Here is a 13,077-nt window from a genome sequence, read left to right as displayed (position 1 = left end):
TTAATGTATTTGCTGTAATGGTAGTTACAGATCTATACATTGAACATTTACATGTTAACCTGAATAGAAGACTTAAGTTGTAAGTTTCAGGGATTCTATGTTCTGAACTTTAGGCAATCACAATTAAAGTCCTCTCCTTCCTACCAAAAACAAATGAAAATTCCGTGTAATAAGAGCTTGACAATATATGTATCTTTTTTATTTATAAAATATCAGTCTAAATTTGGGTGCAGAGAAAAGAATCTATGTGTAAAGCAAAAAAGCAGATTAAATGCTTGCAGATTCAGTACAGCAAGCTAAGTAATGAATTATATGTAAAATGTAACTAAGATAGATGGATGGATGGATGGATGGATGGATGGAGGAATGGATGGATGGATAGATTTATAAACACAAGACTTAGGAACTAAGGAGTTCTTTTGGCTAAAACCCAATATTGGCCTTATTTCAGTTTAATTGGAAGAGGATCTCAAATTCATCTTCTCCATGAGATATCAGGAACCTGGATTTCTCTTTGTACCAAAGGTTAATAAGAAATGTGTCTGCAAAAGTCAAACAGCATTAAATACCAAAAACTGATTATTATTCTACAGGAGTTGTTCTGTCATTCATAATCTCTCCATGCTCCAACCTTCCACAGCTAATCTTTAATGGATGACATGCAAGAAAGAAAAATAACTAACATATAAAGCAGAGACTCTCAAGTGAGCGTTTAAGAAATTAAAAGAAATAAGGCTTTTAAAGAAATGTATTTTAAACAAAACAATGTAGAAAATGAAATATTTTTATGTGTAAAATTTAAACATTATCTGTATACTGCAAGCATAATACAGGAATAAAAATGAAGAGATATTACACTCTACATAATGCCCACTGAGGCTATTTGGGAAAACAGGCTTAATTGAACAAGTTATTTTTTTAAATGTAACTACATCATGGACCTAAGAGTATATTAATGTTTGCAACAGGCCATATAATATTACATCTCACTGTCAAACTCAATTTAGGTAAAACAAATTTTGAAGTGTTTGTGGTTTCATCATTTTATTTAGTTGAGAAGAAATACTTAACTAAAAAATAGAGAGTCAATGTTTCTGCTACGCTTCTCTAAAATATCCCCTACTATTTAAAGGTCATATATGTCAATAATGTTCAAATAATCTTATCCACATGTACAATTTAATGAGTTAAAACACAGTAAGAAGTCTTAAATAGCTCCTATGAGATAAATTTTTTTGCAGTGGTAACACATATGGAATGAGCTAGTCATTTCAGCTTTTGCAAAATTAAGACCTACTTACTATGTATTTTTCCTTTATTTTCTTTAATGAAAAGGTTTAAAAAATATTTTCTTATTTCCAAGCTACCTAAATACAGTTAAATCTTAAAATCAAAGGAAAATTGAAAACTGTGGGATAAATGAACTAATAAAAACCCTCATAAATTATTTTTAAAAAAGAAATGAATATCAATCCCTTGTGAAACAAAAGCATATATAAATACTTACGGGATAGTTTACTTATATTACAAGTACACTTTGAATATACCCTCTATTAAATCAAGGAATCTTGAGAAAACAAGATGATAACGTCCTCATCTTATCTACTGAGTGCTTTTTATGGGTTAAGCACTTCATACACATTATCTCACTTAAATATCACAGCAACCTATAAAATAAGTTTTAATCAAAGCTTAGTGAGTCTGTCACTTATACATGTTAAGTGGCAAAAAGATTAGAATAAAGGTCTGATTCCAAACTCTGAACATTTAACCCCTACTATAGTGTATTATGAGTGAAAAGTGAATACAGTCAAAAAGAAATGTTTGAAATCCCAAATCTGTCTTCTTCGCTGGTGTATATTCAGTGCCTAAAACAATCCTAGCACACAATGGCCCTTCAATAAATACTTCTTGGTTAAATTTTAAAAGAGTTAGCTTAGCTCCTATAAAGTGCCAAATAAAAACAGTATTGGTGGTGATGTCAAAAAAGAAGGGGAAGACAAGAGAGTCAACCATTTGAGATTTTATCACAATAGAGGACACAACGGGGTTTCAAAATTGCATGAAATCGCGTCAGTTTGAATGACAGTATTTGTAGTATATAAAAACCAACAGGGAAGTAAAGGAAATAAGCTTGATATTATTTTAACAGTCTACATAAAGGTTTATTATTGGTACACATTAGGTTAAAGCCCATATCTTTTGTATCCCAATTCTTTTATTTTGGATTCACATTTAAGTAAGATGTATTTTTAATTAAAACCTAAACAGAACAAAAGTCTCTTTATGACTTCTGATATTATCAAAGATTTAAGAATTGTATAGAGATAAAATAATAAATATTACTATTAGCTACAACTTACTGAGTACCAGTTATATATTAGGTGCTTTTGTACATTATCTATAATCCCTAAAATAATCTGGTAAATTAGTTAATATTCACATTTTACACGGCAGAAAGTAAACCTGGAGAAGCTCATAAATAACTTGCCCAAAGGCACACAGTTGGTGTTAATAAGTATCAAAGCTCTGATCTGCACCTGGGTCAGTCTGATTCTACGGCTTTTGGTCTTCCCATTATTTCAATGTGCCTCACAGAGAACTGGGCACCTTTGTTTCATGTGGTTTTTTGACTGTACCAGACTCTCATTCTTATATTTAATCAGGTGGGAAGACAAAATAGACTAATACATATGTAAGTTATACAACACACAAAGACACGCAAATAAATAAGGAGAAAATCTGAAATAAAAATGGCTTAGGTAAAATGGCAAATTTGACCACAGCCGTCATATAAATTTCATAAAACTGGTTCACGTGGTCGTTATGTACCAAACATATCACAGGAATTATTTGAAGATCAGAAAGTAACTATTAAAAAAAATCACTTCCTTAGTGATCAGTAATACTAATATCTAATCATACGAGTACAAATACTAAATCTAATTCACGATCATTGTATAAAACTTGAAAAGGCAGAAAACCATTAATTGAAACATTAATATATCCATTAATAATACAAATAAATTTGCCTCGTTTCATATAATGTACATGTACACATATATTTAACAAAATTATATTATAAATGCAGTTTCCCCCCTACTTTTCACTTAACATTAAATCATGAAGATTTTCTCATATCACCAAATATTTAGCAACGGTTTTCAGTTATCATATAATGTCTCACAGCATACGCATACCTTAACCATTCTCTTATTGTCTGATTGATGTTAGTTCTCTGGCAGTTATAACTAACACTAGTATGGATATCCTTAATATAAATCTTTATGTCATACACTATAAGGAAATGGCTATTTCCTTAGAGTACTTCATATTTTAACTAACATTTGAAAAATCTATAAACATATATTTTTATATCTTATTTGCAATTTTCAATGTTTACTTGAGATGTTTTTGCATGTATTTCTTTTAATGTGGAATATCTTGATTTTTTTTAAACAATTATACTTTGCTTAAGTACACTATAATACATAAGTGTGTCATAGTTATAATATACTTTACCAAATACACTTTTTATTTTGAATATAAAAATGAGCCATGACAGAAACAAACATCAATACTGGTGTGGACTTTTTTTGCTGTTGTTATGTGGATTATTTGTCCTTTCACATGACACTAAAGAACACATTTATCACATGTAATCATATTCCTATAATGTTCCTCTTTATCTATTAAGGTACTGACACAGTTTTTGTTATTGTGTTTTGCTTTTTGACTGCACCTGATACCAGTTGGGTAGAAAATAAGCTACTAAAGACCATACGTATGAGAAAATATGAAAAAAATAATAAGTCTATCAAGAGTTAATGAATTTCTTATAGTTTCAAGCCAATGGATTTCTTAAGCAATTCAGTGTTTTTTTTTAATTTTGACATATCACAATGATGACTCTCTCTAATGTCATAAGTAAAATATCTTTAATCTTTTTTAATAAGATAGAACTGAAACATTAAAAAGATACACACTGAAAATTTATACTTTAAAAAAATTTCAGAGGATTTTCATTTTGTGTCATTTTTATAACTAAGTGATTGGATGTATCTCTTTTAACTAGATTGCACTGCTATTTTCATCAATTTAGGAGGCTGTAAAAATACTAAACATCTCAAATATTTAACATTTACTAAAATAATATTGTATAATTAATGAGAAATATTTGATTAACAAGAATCATAAAGCAATCAAATTCTTTCCATTGTATGCATGCATGATTTGTACTATTTAGTCAAAGGGAAGCCTTAAGTATATACAAATAAGTAAATATTTGAAGTATATGATTAGCTATATCATACAAAAGTTTTAAGAGTAGATAATATTGCTTAATGAGATTTCGCCTCCAAGATATAAGTGATCAATGCAAACATATTAATTTATGCTTTTCAGTAAATCAAAATGCCCTAAATCTTATCAAATTACTCCTGCAAGACACATGCAAAGTTATACAACACCTTTAAACAAATGTACTTATAATATCTTCCTAGTAATTAGCATATATATGATTATAAAAAGCCAATAAACTTCCAAATTGTTCTAAATTATTTGAATTATTCATTATTAACATATGGTTATTTTTCCTTAAAATATATTAGTCCCACATTTCTCTATTAAAAAAGAAAAAACATTCATGGTAGTTTAACAGTACAGAAAAACAACCATCTATTATTTTAGTTGGAGTATTTATTTATGGTAATTTTGGTTATATATTCATAGTGATGTTCAGTTCTATTTTGTATAATAACATTTTAAAGACAGGCTATACCTATGAATGTCTCTGACCTAAAAAACCAGAATTCTCTCATATATGCAACCAGGTTAACATAGCCTCAAACTAATCACAAAATAATTTCTTAAAATCATTCTAATTGATATAAAAATGTTAAATAAGTAATCTCTAAAATGCCTCTGCAGGTTAATTTCTATTATACTATGAAATTTCTCTCCTTAACATAAAACAGTGTGAGCAGAAGAGTCACAAACTATTGAGAATCATCTGAACTTATCTGTAACATATCACAAATATATTTAAAAATTTTTTCCTTACAAAGACCTGTGAGTAAAGATAGACTCCAAAACATATTTAAGGCAGTCATTTATAATCTTAAACTCTGGCAACCTTTCATTTTAATCTTCTCAGTGAAAACATTATCTCCATCATCATCCACATGACCAGATGAAAATTTATTAATTGCACAAAACAGATTTTTGAATCAAATGTAGGTTTCCATTGGCAATGAATATATGACTATCCTCACACAAAAGAGAAGTATTTCCTCTCAAGGAGCTAAAACAATAAGTGGTATTTGAACTGCTGGTTGAAAGGTAGAGGCACTGGTAATCATTATTTCCCCTTGTTTGTTCAGGCCCTTCCAACAAAACAAACAACCTTTTTGTGATTGGATTGACATGGTGTTAACAATGCATTTAATGCCCAAATCAGTATGAATACAGGTAAAGCTCTCACTAATACCAGTACCAGGATGTTAAAGCCACCTATTTTCTATGCAGCCAAAAAAAAAAAAAAAAGAACCTCCCCTCCTTTGGCAAATAAGCTAGTATGCTAGTATTCACTGAGCCACATCATATAATAACTCTCTTAATACTCGTCTACTATACCTGCTGTCTTCTCAGCAATATGAGCTTCTGTTGCTTTCTCCTGGAGTTCCAGCCTAAGCTTTAGTTTTCTATGTTCCTTATCTTCTTTAGTCAGTTTTTCTTGAAGCTAAAACACATTGAAAGAAACATAGTTTCTTATTTGACAAATTTCTTACAGAAATATAATTAATCCCAAAGTAAAAGTTATTTTTTCTAAACCCTTACTTATTACATTTAACTGCCTAAATACATAAGTCCAAGCGGGGTGGGGGTGGGGGGAAGAAATCCCACAATGTTTAACATTTTAAGCTATTTTTAAAGTAATAATTAATTACCTATAACGATAGAGAAATTATAGAAACATTTTGATATACACTTGTGTATTTATAGGCAAATGAAATTAAAGAGGGAATAACACAATTATTAAAAATACTGCAAAAAGCAATCTAATCTGTTCTTTTGTCTTAAAGCAAAAGACTTGGAAGGCACTACCCTAATAAAAAAACAACAGCTTTACAGCTTCTCTTAGTAATTCTAATACTTTGAAACAAAATTAATTAAGATAATAATCTTAATATGTGAAACAAATCTCCTTTGAGAATGCTATCCCATCATACTCCATTTAAATCGGCACTGGCACCTGATTTATAACTGGCATGTAATAAATAATTACTAAATGAAAATACTGAACATATCTCCTACTTTCATACAGAACCCCTCAATTGTTTGTCATTTGTGTTGTTTTCCATCAGATATGATCAACATTTCTAACAGCATGCTTCAGTTTGATTAGGCAAAAACTAGAATATGAAAATCAGAAAAGTATGTAGAGGTATGCAGAGGTTAAAAAACAGAAGGTATAGAAAACGAACATTATTTAATAACATTATTAAATGTGCAAAGAAATGTAACTAGAAAGAGTCAGTAAGGATAAAACACATGACATGACAAACTGGACTGGACAAAATGTACCAGTATATAACACAAGGAATGTGACGGTATTGCCAAAATTTAATCACATATATTATTGAGGTGAAATACAGGGCACAGATACTAAGAAAAAAAAGTTAAGTAACATGAAATCATTCATTATATTTCTCACTTTCTGTAATACTGAAGTAAACTTTTACTACCGTTAAAACTTGAATGAATTTTTTTTTTTTTTTAAGGTACCTACTCAGGGTACTATAGATTTATGAAAAAAGAAGTGATATCACAGGCCAGCAAGGCAGGAAAGTAAAGAAATTGCTTTTGATAGCCAATCTCTCAATACAATCATACTCTGATGGTATGGTATGGTATGGCAACAACATAAAGCTACCATGAAAGGCTAAAAGTACATGATGAAACTGAATTATGATGGGCAACAAAGCAAACTTATAAGGTCAACAGCTAAAAGCACACTGTACAATTATCAGACTTTCTATATTGTACCTTTTTATTGCTTGCTCTGAGAATGTCCAATTCTTTTAGAAGAAATGCTATTGTCTTCTCTTTATCTAAGTCTGAAGTAACTTGACAAGGGATCGTACACTCACAATGCAAATCATGATCTCTATGTTCCATAATGCTGTAAGAAAAAAAACTATTGAACTATGTACATATATGATTTCTACCATGCGGAATCTATAATTTTACACTTCAAATGAGGGAAACCAATTTAATGTTAACAATAATATATAAAGTTACTTAGTTTTAAATTTCTCTTGTTATATACTGTTAAGAAAATACATGGATGGAAAAGAATGAATATATCAACGTCACAGAGTCGTTAATCTATCAACTGAGGGAACTAAATCTGTGGAAAGCATTTAGTCATTTCTATAGAAATTCATTGTTAAGTATACGTAAAGAATTCAGATTTTAGGGGATGTGAATAATTCAATTTATACTTTTGGTCAGGACTCTAGATACATATCTCACTTTTCTGAAAATGGAAAGAATCATACTTTTTTCAGTGTGGTTGACAGAATATCATATTTTTGTTATTAAACTCAAAACAAAACTGAAAATCTAGTCCTGTAACATTTAATGGTAAATAATTTTTTTGACATTTTGTGTGCTATTTGAGGACAGTATCGACTTGCCAGCAGGTAGTAAAAAGGATGGGAAAGAGATGGACTATTTTTTGAAGGCATTATATTAAACTTGTAAGCACAGGTAAACTTTAGAGTCTCTAAGAAGCAATTAAGCAGGGGGATCTGGGACAGTCAGTGCAGTTCTACCTACCATGTATACCTTCTGTTGCAATTATATTAAGATATTTCATACTCTGGCTTTAGACCAGTCTCTACTATTTATTTTTCCCACATGGTTATAAAATGTTTACCACCTCTTCATTCATCCCTAACCCTATGCCCCTATGCAGTAATTCTGCAGTATTTTCAAAATATATGACTAATTATGGAAGTACTTTAATCCCATAGAGGTAAAAGTCACAGGAGTCACAAATTCAAATCCCATCATGGGATAAGTAGGTAAGGTGAATGGTAAAAGCTGTAGAATGGAAAATAATAAAGAAGGCAAATGGGAAAGTACAAGGCCCTTCTAAAAGTAATTAAATTCCTTTAAACAAAAAATCACGCTAATCAAAGCCAAAACACATCTTTGGGCTTATTTTGTCTTACAGTTGCCATTTTTTGGCTCTGATGAATAATTTCCCATTTATGTCAACTTAACAGTTATTTCCAGATCCAAAATGAAAGGTCACAGAAAATAATATTCAACAAGAAGGAATAAAATCTCATGGCCTTCATTTAAACTCACCTTATGCTTTTTCACTTAACAATCTACATCCATTCTATCAACATAATGAAAACAGTAGAAAACTCTGGTAGCCCAAATTCTAATAAATTCATGATATGTCCAATGTAGCTGAGGCCAAAAAGAAAAAAGGGAGAGACGAATGGGGCAGGGAGGGAGGGAGGAAGAAAGAGTTCTCTCAATCGTACTTTCTAAATCTAAGGCTGCCAGCACTCACTTGGATTTTTCAATAGTGCAGTCAGCTGTCTCATCACCTGGATAAGGAAAATTCCTTGATCTCTGCCCTGGCAGTTCTGTGTCCTCATAGGTGGCTTCATTAACCAATTCACTGGATTTCTGATGCATGTTTTCCTTAGAATTCACAGTTGGTTGCTCATCTGGCTCTGTACTTTTATTTCTCCCTGTAGTCTCTTGTTCAAGGTAACTATGGGCTATCTCTGTATTTAAAACAAAACAAAAACAAATGATACATGAAATACCATAGCTACATATTAAATCGTTGAAATGAATATTTTTGTAGAAATAGGTGCTCTCATAGCTTTAAACATGTACTTATTAGTCTTACTCCTATTGTAATCAGGAACGTACAGCGGTTTTTCCACATCTGGTGGGGGCATTTAGGGCAGTGGTTTACAACCTTCACTTCAGGTTGAAATAACCTGAGGAGTTTCTAGAAATCCTTAGCCCAGACCACATCTTGTATTAATTAAATCAAAATCTGTCAGAGTGTCCAAATGACTTCAGCATCCAACCAAAACTGAGAAACACAGATTTAGGGGCACTGTTTTCTAGATTTCTTTTCTAGATTTTAAAAAATAGCATGCGATACGCAAATGACTATAAGGAAGTGATACTGTGCATGCAACTCTGGTATCCAACTGCCTGGGCTAGAATTCCAGCTTTGCCTAGTGCATAACTTTCGTCAGGTTACATAACCCATCAAAGCCTAAGTTTCTTGTTTGTAAAATGAGAACATAAGAGCACTTTTACTTGAGTTACTTTAAGGACTGACTGATGCAAAGTACTTGGCCTAGTGTTCAGCACATTGGTAAACATTAGCTATTATTTTTGTAATCATTATCATAATATTAAAATTAATACAATGTAAGAAAAATTATTTTTAACTTCCATCTTATCAGATATATATTATACATTAGAAAATCTGGGGCGCCTGGGTGGCTCGGTCGGTTAAGCATCCGACTTCGGCTCAGGTCATGATCTCACGGTCCGTGAGTTCAAGCCCCGCGTCGGGCTCTGTGCTGACCGCTCAGAGCCTGGAGCCTGTTTCAGATTCTGTGTCTCCCTCTCTCTCTGCCCCTCCCCTGTTCATGCTCTGTCTCTCTCTGTCTCAAAAATAAATAAACGTTAAAATTAAAAAAAAAAAGAAAATCTGTTTTGTAATGCCTGGCTATCTCATAAAAATTATCTTAAGCTGTAACTAGTATAACAGCTATTTCAAAGGAATAGTGTATCTGATACTATGGTGAAATTTTTGGAAGAAAATGACACACATGCAACTACATAAAACAAACTCTTCTACTGGCAAATCAGACCAACAGGCACAAATACTGATTGTAACAAATACTTTATTATTTCCAGTATCAATAACTCTTGAACTTTAAAAAGCAAGTGAATATCACCTGCTTGTTGATGATGCCTTTTCCAACCTGCCAAACTTAAAATCCTTTTAAGCAGAAAAGCAGAGGAGAGTAGTTTTAGAATAAATAACAAAATAGGGGTACTTATAAATAAGCTACTTCTCACAAAGTATTCATTTCTTAAGGAGAAATTCTTTGCTTGTGGATATGCTGAAACTAGGTTTAGCCAGTCATAAACCCTAAGTCCTGGGCATTACCTTGTTGGTAGCTGAAGCTAAATCAGAAATCACTTGTTTTTAGTAAAATTACTCTCAATTTCACTTTGACGAAACAAATAGGGAGACTATGTCATCATAATTATATGCTGTAAGATATCTATGAAACATTAAACAGTAGAACATTATACTGTTTTTATTTAAACTTTAACAATTCTAGGTATCTGAAAATTATCCTGTTGGTTTTTGACATTTCAAAACACTTACATGGTTTGCTTCAGATGTTCATCAGGCTACTTTTCTAGGAGAAGCTGGTGTTAGTAGAATGGAACCCTCAAAATCTGAATTAAGGAATTTTATAAATGGACATTAAAAAATACAACTGCGGGGCGCCTGGGTGGCTCAGTCGTTTAAGCATCCGACTTCGGCTCAGGTCACGATTTCACGGTATGTGAGTTCGAGCCCCGCGTCGGGCTCTGTGCTGACTGTTCAGAGCCTGGAGCCTGTTTCAGATTCTGTGTCTCCCTCTCTCTCTGACCCTCCCCCGTTCATGCTCTGTCTCTCTCTGTCTCAAAAATAAATAAATGTTAAAAAAAAAATTAAAAAAAAAATACAACTGTATCTATAAACCATGCTTTCTAACACTAACACGTAATTTTAAAAGTACAGCTAACACTTGAACACATGGGTTTGAACTGTGCAGGTCCACTTATCTGTGAATTTTTTTCTTTTATAACTACAATAGAGTAATGTAAATGTATTTTCTCTTATGATTTGCTTAATAACATTTTCTTTTCTCTAGCTTATTTTATGGTTAAGAATACAGTATTAATACATACAACATACAATACACGTGTTAATTGACTATAGTACTGGTAAAGCTTCTGGTCAACAGTAGGCTATTAAGTAGTTACGTTTTGGGGGAGTCAAAGTTATACAGGAATTTGAATGCAGGGGGTTGGATCTCCTAACACCCAGATTGTTCAAGGATCAACTTTTACTAAAATGAAAGAGAATTATGGTTTTCCATCATCTACATTACCATTACCTTACCACTATGTACAACTCATCCCATATTTTTACTTCTGTATTTCTGGGTTTAGTTTAGCATCTTTCTTCTCCCAGTTTCTAATTTCTAACCTCCTAGTGTTTACTTTACCTCATCCCTGGTATGTATACTTTCTATCTGCTTACTATATTTATAGCTCTTTTTCTTACTTCAGGTTACTTAATGTCAAGTTTTGTGTTCTGCTGAATTCTTGGCAAATCAGCACCTTTTCACCAGGGAATGTACTATCTTCTCCAAACTCAGAGCTTCCCAATAAAAGGACTCTATGCAGATCCCTCCTGGATTATAGTAATTATAATCTCTTATAGTATAATTAAAATAAACTCAGCAAGTTCTAATATACTTCTGGAATTTAATTCTAAATGTTTAATATTTTTGAAGAACCCTGTACTGTGTGATTTGGCTCTGATTAATTAAAGATGTTTCTAATCTTGCTCTGTACTAGAAGCTTTTAAACTCCTAACTGTAACTGTTTACCAGGATTTGGAGTCTGCTCTGTAAATCAAACTATCCATACATATTCTGCCAGTGAAAATTTAATTTTACTTTGGAGTAAACAAGGCTGACTTATAAAATTTTCCTTTTGTCTGCCTATTTTTTTTCCATTATAGCAAATGTTGTTTAAATCTTCTCTCAATGCTTTTCTATTCTGCCATATTACATTATCCTAAATCAGAATTCAACTTCTGTATAGGAAGTTTGACCCTTCTAATTAATCTATTTATTAACTAATTAATGGAAACCTCCAATATGATATGTTATATGAAAGTACTAGGAAAACAAAGGAGTGGGAAACAGACTCTCCCCTGAAGGACTCTAGTATAGTGAGGAGGCAAACTGATCTGATGATTTGAATACAACGTAGAAATGGCTATACTCGGGTCATAGAGACCAAACATAAAACATACTAGACATACTGATGCTCAACTAGAAGACTCTGGGAAGATTTCACAAAGGCATCTGTTCCAACAAAAGACAAGTAGGAATGTGCAAAGCAATCAACTACCAAACGGTTTGAGTTAGATGATGTAATGAAAAAGTTGACAGACTCTAAGAATAAAGTAACAGGAAGAACAAGCATGGGTACAGAGGAGAAGGAATGGCTTTAGGAAAAACACAGACATTTCTTGTATATCTTTCTTGAAATGACAAGATGTTATAGTCAGGGAGTAAAAATTTCTAAAATGAGTGATATGTAAGACAAAGTCCAAGATGTGGTTCATCTGGGAATGGGTAAATGAAATAGACTGAAGGTACATGTAGAGGAAGAAATCAAGGAATCAAGGTACTGAAAGTGTTATCTATTAAAACAATGAAATCATTCAGAAAAATGGCAAGCAATGGAAAGGAGAAATGAGAGCCAAGACTTCACTGACCGCATCAACATGCTGAAGAAAACAGAGACAAATGAGAGAGCTGAGAGGAATTGATTGTAGATAAGTCATTTCTTTTTATTTTTTTACTTTGAAATAATTTCAATCTAATAAAAAAGCTACAAAAAATAGTACTGAGTTCCTATGTACTGAGTCAAGGCACCCAGATTCTCCAAATGTTAACATTTTACCACATTTGCTTTATTGTTCTCTTCATTCTCTCTGTATCTACCTACCTATGTAATTTTTTCCATAACATTTGAGAGTAAGTTGCAGGCATTATGTACTTTGACTTTTCAAGTCAAATTTAAGATACTGCTCTATCATATTGCATTTTGTCAAGTTTGATTTACCTTTTTCAAGGCCCAACTTAAGTTCAATTTCTGAGTTAGTACCATCTCCAACCAAGAGAAGATGATAGCACTTAGTGACTCTAACTCAGTCTT

The 13,077-nt window shown here is 32.0% G+C and overlaps 1 protein-coding gene across 6 annotated transcripts in view; it reads right to left on the bottom strand.

The window, feature by feature from the left end:
• MIPOL1 (mirror-image polydactyly 1) overlaps nucleotides 1-13,077 on the bottom strand; it is a 320,635-nt gene that overhangs the window by 228,422 nt on the left and 79,136 nt on the right. For 4 of the 6 annotated variants that reach the window (XM_019426118.2, XM_019426117.2, XM_019426116.2 and 1 more), the window contains 3 exons: nucleotides 8,594-8,813; nucleotides 7,048-7,183; nucleotides 5,635-5,740 (listed from right to left, as the gene is read on the bottom strand). In XM_019426118.2, the coding sequence (XP_019281663.2) occupies nucleotides 5,635-5,740; nucleotides 7,048-7,183; nucleotides 8,594-8,813 (462 nt within the window). Of the gene's footprint in view, nucleotides 1-5,634; nucleotides 5,741-7,047; nucleotides 7,184-8,593; nucleotides 8,814-13,077 lie in introns of those variants that run through there. The other 2 variants (XM_053889362.1, XM_053889361.1) reach the window with 2 other exon arrangements.

The sequence above is a fragment of the Panthera pardus genome, unplaced genomic scaffold (assembly GCF_024362965.1).
Source record: "Panthera pardus isolate Hobbes unplaced genomic scaffold, ASM2436296v1 HiC_scaffold_24, whole genome shotgun sequence".
Lineage (NCBI taxonomy): Eukaryota > Metazoa > Chordata > Mammalia > Carnivora > Felidae > Panthera > Panthera pardus.
The sequence above is the reverse complement of the archived record's forward strand: the minus strand, read 5'-3'. Positions and strand labels throughout refer to the sequence as shown.